Raw genomic sequence first — 11,982 nt, 5'->3', positions numbered from 1 at the left:
CTTCTCCAGCTAACGCAGTCTGATTCAACATCCCACCAGACAAAGCCGGTAGCTTTTCTTACCTGGAAATAAACATGACCGTCTTCAGTTGGCTCAGAAAGGCAGTGTGAATGGCGTCACTGCCCTCTAGTGCCACAATAAAGTATTGGAAGCTATGAAATGCATCATCTTTTCCTCACGTCTAAATTTGGAAACAGTCTTATAAATTGACTTCTTGATAGTGTATTTTTATGCATGGAATACTAAGAATAATATATGTACATGTGCAAATATTGTTTAGCATATAATTCAACAAGAAGTGTTTCAAAAGTGATCAAGATTTATAATCAATGCATATTGAGGAAACTCAGGATGATAAAGGATGATATATGAGTAAAGCTGGAACATTTTTTTTGATTGATTGATTTCTATTCTTGAAGCTGCAGGTTACAGTAGGAATTCTTTTTTTATGCTCAAGGATTCCTTCATCAGTCATGTTGCAATAATAAGGCCTAAATCTCCACAAGGTGGAGTCATAAGACTAAGTGTTGTGGTCCATCCGTCAATGGAGCTGAATTCTTCTGGGATAATTTTGTCTTTGAATCACACGATGAAGCTCTGCATATAATCATTTATAGAGCTGTTGCATGTGATTCCAGTCCATTGTGCGCTCACTGAACACGTTCTTCTTCCTAATGGGAGTTATTTGCATAAGTGTAACAGTCTCAGCCGCAGTCTTTTGTGAATCATTCAGCTCTCACTGAAACTTAATGTGATCACGAGCCTTCAGCCTCACTCTCAACATTATTACATTCGACAGTTATTACTTTAATGAGTGGGGTGGAATGAAATGAAGATTGCTTTGCAAATTACAGCAATTTTATGTATTTATCAATTTCTAAGGACAGTTTTCGCCCATAATATTTGAAGGATTGTGTGGTGATTAACAATCTGAAGAAACACAGAGTGTATGATGATGGTGTGGCTCCAACATGGTAAAATAAATTCAAGGAATTATGATTATGGTATCTTTACAAGCAATGTGAACATAAGAGTGACGTATACATTGTACGTCTTTTTATCAGTACAGCTAGATTTCCTCTGCAATGGCTCAGAGGAACTTGCCTTTGTTACTGTAATGTTTCTGACTTGTTATATTATTGTCAAATATTGTTATATATTATCAAATATTTTATACATAGTTAGGTTGTTTAATCCCAAACTAGATGTCAGGCTGGGATCATTGTGGACATTTGTGGACCCCGATAGCAATTATGATCTCTGTCACTGACAATCAGTACATGATTACACACGTCTGTTAAATGTGATTACTGAAAAGATGTTCTGCATGTTTATAATTATTACTGGACTTAGTTTTCCCTCTGACAACAATTACAAAGAATTATTAAGATAAGAGATAAGATAAGATAGGATTTTATTGACAGTGAATCATTATATTAAGCATTGCCCGTTCCTAGAAAGACTAAAAATATTCCTCATAAATTGAAAGGTTAGTTCCTTTAGGTGAATGTGAGCAAAGGTTGAATCAGTTATTAGAAAAGAAATTACACTGAATTCCAGTTTTAGTTTTTACACCATTCATTCTTATTCTTGTTCATGCATCCTTAAGTGAAATTTACACTCACACACTACTGAAGACAACTCTGCTCTGTGCCATCCTTCAGAGCAGCATGACCTCATTACTAGTTTAGTATAATGAGTTCAGGTTGCCAAGACATGTCATCCTCTTTATAGAAACACAAGCACTCGTATTTTTGACTCACTGGATAACTACAGACACCCACACTGCTCACAATGTCTGTAGCCATTCATAAAGCTTGATCCGCACACAAAAAGAAGACTGCAATAACAGCTGGCGACGGCTGTTCTGTTATCTTTTCCAGTGGTTGAGTTGTGTGTGGGGATCACACTGTGTGTCTTGCTGTGTTTGTGGACAGCAGATGTATAATGATGGGTAAACAGGGCTCTCGCCTTCGCCAGCAGCTGTTGGGTCAGATGCCAAGTGATGGGCAACATGTTAGGAAGGAGCTGTTTGCACTGCTGCTGCTGGCTTTTCTCAGATAACGAATGAATTATCTTCACAACCTGCACACCTTTCTTTTTCAGCTGCACGTGTGTGTGTGTGTGTGCTACTGTGTTGTTTATGGCTTTGTTTTTGTGGATGATACACAAAGAATCTGTGTTCATAATGAAATCCTCAACATGTCGGTTATTAATTCAGTGAGGTTTTTAAACAGAAACATCTTTAAACATAATCATATACAATAATTTAAATCAAGTAAAAGTTTCAGCTTTATTTATAAAATGTACAGATGCCCCAAACATGTATTAACACATGTAGTAACTATTATAATCATGGCACTACAACAGGACAAAGAAATTCACTGCGCATAAAACACTACTTTGTTCTTGAATATCCATCTTAACACAGATCAAGGTTACACACGCACTTGCTGCAGCTGATGCAGGAATTAAAGAGAAAAATAATAACACTTCTGTCGAAGTGTGTGAACAAACTGTGGCCGAGATTTACACAGGAACCGTTTCAGGACTCGGAGAATTAGCTTGGCTGGACACACTCATCTTCTTTCCCTACGTATACGCTGACAAGCACTAACCACAGCTGATCCATATGACGTGAATGCAGGATGTTTTATACAACAAGAAGTACACAAACAGGCACTTGGATTAAGGTATCATCTCCTGTCTCTGTTTCTGTTGCTGTCAAATTAATACACGGACCGAGCAAGAAGCATTCAACAACACCACAATAAGTTAGCATCAGAAAGGATATTTTGTCTGTAGTCTTATATTTGAAACTGTCAGTCATACCAGACAACTCCATTCTGTAAACAGCAAAACATCCAAGCACTCAAAGAGGAAATCCACGCTACGTCGAGGAAGTCTTGTGAGCAGGCAGCATCTGTGTGGGAGTACTCTCCTTGCTGACAGAGGTCAAGGTGGGGTTATCTCCTATGTCACACATCTCTGATATGTGCAGCTCACCGGCTCCATCCTGACAGGCAGGCGGAGCGGCGTCGCCCACATGGCTGGAGCTGGACTTATGAGAAGAGCAGGGGGAGTTGGTGGGGCTGAGCTGGACAGCCGTAGTGTCCTGAAGCGTGTGCTCGCTCGTCTCCATCTCAAACGCCGCCGTCCCCATCCGCATCAACCCCCACTTCTCACCCCCTTTAGCCTTGCGGGCCATGTGGGCCATGTGTGCCGGGGGTCTCCTGCTGACCACACAGCAGGCTGTGAAGAAAGCCAGAGCTATCAGTAAGAGAAGGGGCCCGATGATGATGGGGGGGTTGACAGTGGGGATGAAGGTGCCAAAGGCAAAAGCTCCCACCAAGGTAATGTTGATGCCAGCCAGCATGATGCACAGGCCGCAGGCGCAGCACAAGGCAGGGGAGGGCAGGCTCTGGTGCTGCAGAGCACGCTGCTTGTGGAGCTTCTGCGGAGCAGACGGTCTGGAGGTTTTTTCAGACAGCACCATGTCTCATGGAGAGCAGAAGGCCAGATGACTCACGGATCACTGAACTCATCACCTCAGTGAGGGATGAAGGTGAAGTGGCTAAAGAGGAAGAGAAAGTGACATTTGACCCTGCAAACATCTCATTCAAATTAGTAGTAAGAAAATTATTATTTTTCAAAAATGGATAGATAAACATGGATAGATTCATTTTCTCCTCGTGATAACACTTTAATAATGAAGTGAAACAAAAGCGACTCTAAAATCACATTTTCGCACTAGTTAAGCTGCCGGACTTGTACAGAAAACATCAAAACAACCCTGCAGCAACAATATTATCCACTGTGTCACTTACATTAGATCAGACCTGTAATCCAGTTAAGAGTTTCGCCGCCCTTCGACCGTCCATCATGCTGTGTAGGAGTCGGATGTGGTCTCTCCCCCCCAGCAGGTGAACAGCAGAGTGAACTGTTGCAGCGCTGCTGCTCACACATCACGGGTCCTTATGAAGATGAGCCACTGGGGGCGCTGTAGAGCTCTGTGAACGGTCCAATCAAACCGACCCCGTGAGGTGATTAAGTTTTGGCATGAGTGCACAAAAAAAAAAAAAAAAAAAAAAAAAAACACAACTCAGGATGATCAGAGAAATCAGAGATAAGGATGCTACGGGTGTGTGCGGTGTTCAGTGTTACTACTGCTTCTTTTTTCTTTTTTTAAATTCATTATGAAATTATGATGAATTATGATTGTTAAGTTTAATTATTGTTACATCATCTAGTCCTTTTAGGATATTCATGTTATCAGCAGCCAGAAGCCATATACACACTCTTCACCACTCCTCTGCTTTTAAAGCAACCTTAACATGGGCACAGCTTCCGTCAGTGATGATATCTCGTCAGTGTGTGGGCAGGTTAATCACAGCCTCTTCTTGTCCTTTGTCTTCATCCAAGACAAAAAAGGTTTTGGCTTGATCAAAGCTTTAGAATGAAACCACATTTACTCATAACGCCTGAATGAAATCTTGCAGTGTATCAATAACATAAAATGTTTAACTTATACCACACACATCAGACAAGAGAAGAAGTTAAGGACCTTTTTTTATTGAGAACACAGCATATCAGTGGAAATATACTCTGAGAGCATAATGAATAGGACCCCATAAGAGCTTTGACAAATTTCAGTGGGACTACACAATTGCATGCCAATTACTGTATATCATCTGATGCTATTACGAGTCCATGTGGGGAAACAAACAAAGGTCCTTTTATGATTCATAATGGGAGTGAGAGGGTTTTAACATAGCAAGCTGGTTGATTCCTAATGTGTGTATTCGCTCTGAGCAAACCTCTGTCAACTCCTGAAGGCCCTTAGTTGCTATAGGGATGGGGTGTCCATGGCAACAGTGTGAAATCAGGGGACATGTTGATTAGCGGACAACACATAAAATTAACAGGGTTAGGGGAGATAGAAGTGATAGATTGCCATTGTGACCCCATTCAAACAGACTGGGATCTAAAAAAAAACGATAACTATAGCTATAGCTATAACTATAACTATATGTGTATATATATGTGTGTATGTGTATGTATACACAGTACTGTGCAAAAGTTTTGGCAGGTGTGAAAAAATGCTGAGAGATGAAGAAATGAAGAGACAGAAGGATTTGAGGAAGCCTACATCCACAGAACATCTGTGGTCAGTTCTCCAAGATGTTTGGAACAACCTACCAGCCAAGTTCCTTCAAAAACGGTGTGCAAGTGTACCTAGAAGAACTGATGCTGTTTTGAAGGCAAAGGGTGGGCACACCAAATGCTGATTTGATTTTAGATTTCTCTTCTGTTCATTCACTGTATTTTGTTAACTGATGTAAATAAATTAACACTTCAATTTTTGAAACCATTCTTAGTTTACAGCATTTTTTTCACACCTGCCTAAAACTTTTACACAGTACTGCATGTGTATGTATGTATGTATGTATATATATGTGTGTGTGTGTGATATATCAGGAATAAAAATCAAAAAGTAAACATCAAATTGATGGACTTCAAAAATAAAATTAAAGGGGAAACCTTCGTTTGGTTAGTCCATCATTCTTTCAATAGGCACGTTCACAGAACCCGAAAACTCAAAATACAAAACTGAACAACATACAAACATTTTTGTATAAAAATAAATCCCTTCAACCTCTATATGGAATCCTTTATCTCACTATCAAGTGTAACATCAACTACTCACAGAACTCCTCTACATCTCATCAGCTACCGTACATAGCCACCTAAAACAAAGTAAATTCTCACATTTCAAGTCATTCTGATGGAAAACAGATATCAGATATCAAATTAATAAGACACCTAATAAGAAACTGTCTTTTTGGGATGGTGTTGCATTTTTTTACAGTACAAAACGTGCAAAAATGTAGAGCAAAAAAAAAAAAAAAAAGCCTGAGGTAATGTTGGACTCTAATGAGGATAGAGTTGTTAAAACTACTTTAAAGGTGAATATTTACTATAGGTGTCAAATTCACATTGTTGGACCAAACTGATGATATTCATCAATTTCCCTTTAAACTAAGTGACTGATTTTAAAGTACATCAGTGCTACAGGTAGCTTGTGTTGATGCAAATGCTAGAAATGGACCAGAAATAGAAAATAATTTGATCAAAGGGTCGTCTCTAACTTCTAACTTCAATGCATATCCACACTAGACAACAATTACTTAAATATGCAAGTAAAATGGAGGAAAAAGCCTTAGTCTCCTCTAAGTGTAATCCATTATCATCTAAACCACATACAGCCACACACATCAAATCACTTACACATACATGCTTAAAAAAATAAAAAGAGAGATCAGCATTTCCTCCAGTGACTAAGAATCCACAAGTAGAATTTAAATAAAATATTAACTACTTCACAGTTGGACAACAAGAAAAATAAAATCTATTAAAATTATATAATATTGCATTAGGACAGCAACAGCTGAATAACTGAGCTGAACCTACGTAATGCTGTGTTGATCATGATATGTACTGAATGGATATTGTAATACAAATTGCTGGCATTAAGAGAAGTTTCTACTGCTCATAAATAAATCTGTGAAGACTACATGTGAATTTCTAAAACCCAAAGCTATTCTCAAATGAAAAAGTCCTTGTTTAAAACTCAGGCAGCTTAAAACGGCTCCTGGACAAAACTCTGAAGTTTCAACTTTGTTTTCAGTTAGGAGGCGGTAGCCGAGGATTAACTGTCCCCTTGGTGCTCAAGCTCTGTCTGAGTGATAAGATTACTGGCCATGGGAAAGAGCTTTAACACCAACAGTCAGTCACTTCTGATGATGTGTGGCTCATCCTACAAGGCTCCCTGTGGAAACAAAACGCACACACACACACACACACACACACACACACACACACACACACACACACACACACACACACACACACACACACACACACACACACACACACACACACACAAGGAGCAGGCAGGGACTAAAATCAGTCAGGGAACATGACGGCTTGTACTGGTCCTTCAGGCTGCAAGGTCATCCGAAGTGGGTGCGAAATCCCTGGTGCGCAGGGCGTTGGACTGCGCCCGTCTACGAGCCAGCCTGGAGTTGGAAGGAGGAGAAAGCCTCATGGAGCAGACCATAACTCCGACGTCCTCCTGCTGCTCGTCATGCTGGGACAGCTGCCGGTTAAAGGCAATGGCTTCTGCAGCAAACTGGGTCAGGTCTTTGGTGCTGCTGTTCCTGGAAGGACAGAGGAGGCACAAGAGGACTTGAGACAAAGTTGACTGTTTTTAAACTTGGACTATATACACATTCCCATGGCACACGGTCTTCTTTCTGCATGTTTCTTCACACCAAAAACATAGGAGTCTATTTTAGCCTCTAACACCCCCACCTATAACGATAAGGATGGTAATGTATTCTTATCTCATCGCAAGACCTGGTATGCCACAGGTGCAGCAGGAGAGCCAGGCCATGAATACAGCCAAATGTGCTTTGGCTTTAATCTGAATTACCTTGTGAACTTGATAAATACTTTTGACTTGACTTGCTAAATTCTCAGGCATACCTCTGTAGAACATGAGGAGTTGGAAGACCTCTCTCTGGAGCGTTCTGTAAAAATAATAATAATAATTCACATCTTGAAAACAAAACATAAATGACACTGGATTAATTATTGTGGTCTTGCATCAGACAAGATTAGAATAGCAAGAACAAATCAGCTACTCTCGCACACAGATGTAATGATACCCACCCCCTGCACCCAAGGGTGCTTGAGGACCTGAGCAGCACTGAGACGCAGGGTGGCGTCCCGAACCAATAGCTTAGATATGAGATCCTTGGCCCCCGCTGTGATGTGAGCCCAGTCCTTGTCTGGAAACTCATACTTGCCCTGCTGGATGCTCTCAAACAGGTGACTCTGGGAAGTTTGACATTTTAATTGAAATTTTACATTACATCTCATTCCTGTTTTAACATGGGGTTTTACATCAGAGGTACATTATCTTTTTTTTCTTTTGTTCTGTTGTTGGTAAATGATGATAAACCTATTTCAAAGAGGCAGCAGCAATAATGAAAGAAGGAAGCCTATACAACACATTAAGTGCTGCTGTAAAACCCTTTCATGTTGTAGCTTTAAATTGTATCTTTCACAGTGGTGACAGGGGAAGCATACTGTACCTTTGTTCTGTAAACACTGTGGGAAGTGAACACTTACGGCTGTGTAAAGTAAGATGCTGAGCAAGCTCAGAGACTGACTGGGCAAACACACCTGGCAGGTTCTGCAGGTTTCTCCCCGATCCCAGCCACAGTCAGTACCACAGTGGCCTGTGAAGGGAGGGCTGCCGCTCAGCAGGATGTAGAGAATGACCCCAAGGCTCCAAAGGTCACAGCGCTTGTCGTAGAAGGAGGCCTCGTCAGTGAACACCTCCACTACTTCTGGAGCCATGTACTCGGCCGAGCCACACTAAGAGCAGGCAAAAAAAGTTTCAATTAAAAACAAACAAAACAAACAAACAAAGACACACACACAAACACACAGGAACTGATTCTGTGTGTGTGTGTAGGTGTGTATGCGTGTGTATGTGTTATAGATTCAAAACTAGACTGTTACCGGTGTGGTGAGCTCTGGAGTTGTTATGGGTGTGCAGGCACTACTGAGCTTCACTCCACTTCCCAAATCAAAATCACAGATCTTTACTGGCGACACCTGAGTAGAAAGATGATGGAGGAAAAACATTATTATACCATTATGCTACACTGTAAGTTTAGGAGTAAGCAGTGTCCTTCTGAAAGCTTCCTGTCCTTTAATGGCCACTTACCTGATCAGTGTATTCACAAAGGATATTCTCCAGCTTAAGGTCCCTATGGGCAATGCCTGTAGAAAAGCACATTATCACCCTGATGAAATGAAAAAGAATAATCCATAGATTTGTTTTTTTTGTTTGGACTCTGGTAGGATAGCTAATGGGATGTTTACCCACCTTTAGTGTGTAAGAAGTCAAGTGCTTGGGCAATGTCCCTGACCACCTTACTGGCCTCCAGCTCATCAAAGTGCTTACGGTTCTGGATGTGTGTGAGAATAGAGCCTGAAGGGAGAGAAGAGAATCACATGTAGCAATCAGTGTGTGTGTTCGTAATGAGTCATCTGAAGCAGCTTTGTGCGCGAAGACACTATAACTGTCGAAGCAATCATTTGTACTCACCTCCACGCAGCTTTTCAAATACCAAATAAAAGCATGAGCTGTCTTCAAAGAACTGGATCAATTCCAAAATATTCCTGTACCAAGATATTTCCAGCTGATTAGAATCAATTTCATTTTGTGTTTTTTTTTTCCATTTAAACATTTCTCAGACTAAATGCACTCACTTGTTTCCTTGACACTGGTAGAGTGTCTCCACTTCTCGAAAGACTCTGCTGCGGCTGTGCCCTGCACTCTTCTCTATGATCTGTGCAAACCAGAACAGACAGAACACTATTAGCTGCCTGAATGACAATGTAAACATTTAGACAGTTAAACTTGCAAATCTGGCTTTGTATTTTTTAAATTTTATTTCCTTAGTTATTTTTATAACTATTTTTATAAACTGACACTATAAATTAAGTTTAAATGACTGAAAACAAATATCCTCACTCACCTTCACAGCAAACTCCTGTCCATTCTGCAGGCTTATGCATCCTTGAACTTTAGCATAGGCTCCCTGACCAAGCACCTCATCTGTTAGCTTGTAGAGGTCTTAAAAAAAACATAAATGTTTGAGTGAATTTGAGTGTGCAGCAGGTGTTTGCCAAGGAAGGAAAAAGGGTAACATTTCCCTTTTTTTCAAACATATGTCTAACAATACTATAACTTTTATTACCATCAAAAGTTCCTGTGAAGCTGTCTGTTGCCCTTGTTCTTTTCTTCTTCTTTCTTTTAGCTGCATCTGGGATGTTCACTGGCTGGCTTTTCTCAAAATCTGTTGCACAACAGACGACACAAAATGTGGTTAAACAGCAAAGACTTTGCCGGTGCAATATGCTGTTCTGAATAATGAAGCTGTTGTACCTGATGGGCCATTGGAAACGTGCTGTCTTTCCTCTGTGGCAATCCCATTCTCCCGAATTTCCCCACAGCTCTGCCCTATTTGGCCCAATGCCAGGGAGTTACCCTGTAACAGAAGGAGGCCGCATGGGAGAGAGGGAGGGAAAGTGCAGGAGTAGTCAGAGAGAGTCAGAGAGAGGTGGTGGTACAGTAGAGAAAGAACGAGAAGGAGTACATAATTCTGCCACGTTGTTCACAGTGTTTACAGGTGAAAAAAACTGAGATGTCTACTCCTCTAACAGGCCAACACATGTAATTAATCTTCTGCAAAAAATTAACCATTATAATCATAGGATCATTTAACTACTACTACAACTTTATTGACTGACCTTCCCCTTTGGCAGCCTGCCAATACAGTGGCCTGATGAGAATACAGGAAACACTATGGCAGGCCTTATCTCACCCTGGATTTTACCAGAAGCATTTACACAACCAGTCACAGTGCATGACTCATGGAGAGTAATGAAACTTCTGTTTCAGTGTAGATAACCTAAACAGCGTGTGTGTGTGTGTGTGTGTGTGTGTGTGTGTGTGTGTGTGTTTGTGTGTGTGTGTGTGTGTGTGTGTTTGTGTGTGTGTGTGTGTGTGTGTACTTTCTGGCAGCTTGATGGTATCTAACACGACATGATTCAGGAAGTAAGAGGTTTTGTAATCACCAGTAATTAAAGTTCTCATCCTACCTGGAGAGAGTGCTGAAAAGCTTGCAACTCTGCCATCACTCTGTGCCTCACCATATCTGCCAACTGAGAGAGTGCATAACAAATATTCAGCCAGTCCGGAAAAAACTGCATCAGCAGAGACATAAATATATATAATTACAAGTCAGATCATAGTGGTGGCAAGTCAAAGAATGTGAGCTATGAAAACCACACAGGTCAAACTCCCTGAGGTGACTTGACGTGTTCCAGAGAACAGTATCTATAAGACATTTCCTTTTTTTCGCTCTGTCACAATTTATTTCGGTTTGCTTGCGGTTATTGAGTGACAAAGGCCACGTCCAGTTTGTTAAATTAGTTAGTTTTAGCCTCCTGACAAGTAAAAGCTATGCTATGCTAAGGGAACACACTGGACTGCTGTTAAAGACTTCAGTATTTAACTGTACTAGTTAGCGTTGTGACAACTCACAGTGATGCTGACGCTACATATTTAGCTTACTGCGATGTCGCTAACATTAGCCACGTCGTCATATACATTAGTGCTGTCGTTGCACAAATTTGGGGACCGTCACCAAGAGAGAAAACATTATATAAGATTAACCAGATCATCGGAAAAGCTAGAGTTAGCGTTAACTAAACAACCCGACGTTATGTTATTGTAACGTTATCCCTAGCTGGCCAGCAAGAACCCCTAGCTAGCTGCTCCAACAGATCAACGTCCGTTCGCTAGTTTGTATTTAGACACCGGTCAGGTAGAGTTAAAAGGAAAATGCATATGCAAGAGTAAAAAACCTTCAAACCTGGACTCTGTGTCAAAACCAGCCAGATCCCCTCTGTCAAAGCCTCTGCCAGCTGATGTAAGCATCCATTACTAGCTGAAATCCATCAGTCAAACAGCCGGTGACGCACAGGGCGGGAAAACACATCAACAGACCTTTGCCCCGCCTCTTTCTGCGTTCCTCCTCCTCTCATTGGTCAAAAACGAGGCTGCCGCTTCCACGTCACTTGGCTTCACTGCCCGCCACACCCCACTCCACGTAGAGGGATTTTTTTTGTGCACGATCAAGACCTCTATTTACACCATTCTGTCAGAGGTTTGGCAGATTAGCACTGGCTGGAGGAAGTACGGCTCACGCCACATACCTACAATATTAATGTTGTTGGTACGTGCACGTAATATATAAATAATATATGATAAAATGTTCATATATATCATTAGTATATTTTGTTCTGAAAGGAGTTAAAACTGTTTTTTGTGCATAT

General features: G+C 40.9%; 2 protein-coding genes across 2 annotated transcripts; both read right to left on the bottom strand.

Moving 5' to 3' along the window:
* Positions 1 to 2,529: 2,529 nt before the first annotated feature.
* LOC121183341 (transmembrane protein 275-like) lies at positions 2,530 to 3,496 on the bottom strand. Its single transcript, XM_041040379.1, has 2 exons — positions 3,047 to 3,496; positions 2,530 to 2,586 (listed from the first exon to the last, which is right to left on the bottom strand). The coding sequence occupies exons 1-2, from the start codon at positions 3,494 to 3,496 to the stop codon at positions 2,530 to 2,532; spliced, it is 507 nt and encodes a 168-aa protein (XP_040896313.1).
* A 1,065-nt stretch (positions 3,497 to 4,561) lies between these two features.
* Positions 4,562 to 11,621, bottom strand: mknk1 (MAPK interacting serine/threonine kinase 1). The gene is made up of 14 exons (XM_041040947.1): positions 11,520 to 11,621; positions 10,744 to 10,806; positions 10,028 to 10,130; positions 9,840 to 9,938; positions 9,618 to 9,715; positions 9,349 to 9,428; positions 9,185 to 9,258; positions 8,963 to 9,067; positions 8,801 to 8,856; positions 8,593 to 8,688; positions 8,251 to 8,445; positions 7,735 to 7,899; positions 7,549 to 7,592; positions 4,562 to 7,220 (listed from the first exon to the last, which is right to left on the bottom strand). Exons 2-14 carry the CDS (start codon positions 10,795 to 10,797, stop codon positions 7,001 to 7,003), a joined length of 1,389 nt encoding a protein of 462 aa, XP_040896881.1. The 5' UTR covers positions 10,798 to 10,806; positions 11,520 to 11,621; the 3' UTR covers positions 4,562 to 7,000.
* Positions 11,622 to 11,982: the final 361 nt, after the last annotated feature.

Source organism: Toxotes jaculatrix, chromosome 6 (assembly GCF_017976425.1).
Source record: "Toxotes jaculatrix isolate fToxJac2 chromosome 6, fToxJac2.pri, whole genome shotgun sequence".
Lineage (NCBI taxonomy): Eukaryota > Metazoa > Chordata > Actinopteri > Toxotidae > Toxotes > Toxotes jaculatrix.
Note: the sequence above shows the minus strand (reverse complement) of the source record. Positions and strands in the feature narration are given on the sequence as shown.

Coding starts and splice junctions, on each gene's coding strand:
- LOC121183341 (XM_041040379.1), bottom strand. CDS start 3,496: ATGGTGCTGTCTGAAAAAACCTCCAGACCGTCTGCTCCGCAGAAGCTC. Junction 2,587..3,046: donor ATAAGTCCAGCTCCAGCCAT/GTGGGCGACGCC, acceptor ACGTAGGGAAAG/AAGATGAGTGTGTCCAGCCA.
- mknk1 (XM_041040947.1), bottom strand. CDS start 10,797: ATGGTGAGGCACAGAGTGATGGCAGAGTTGCAAGCTTTTCAGCACTCT. Junction 7,900..8,250: donor AAACCTGCAGAACCTGCCAG/GTGTGTTTGCCC, acceptor CAAACTTCCCAG/AGTCACCTGTTTGAGAGCAT. Junction 7,221..7,548: donor ACTCCTCATGTTCTACAGAG/GTATGCCTGAGA, acceptor CTGTCCTTCCAG/GAACAGCAGCACCAAAGACC.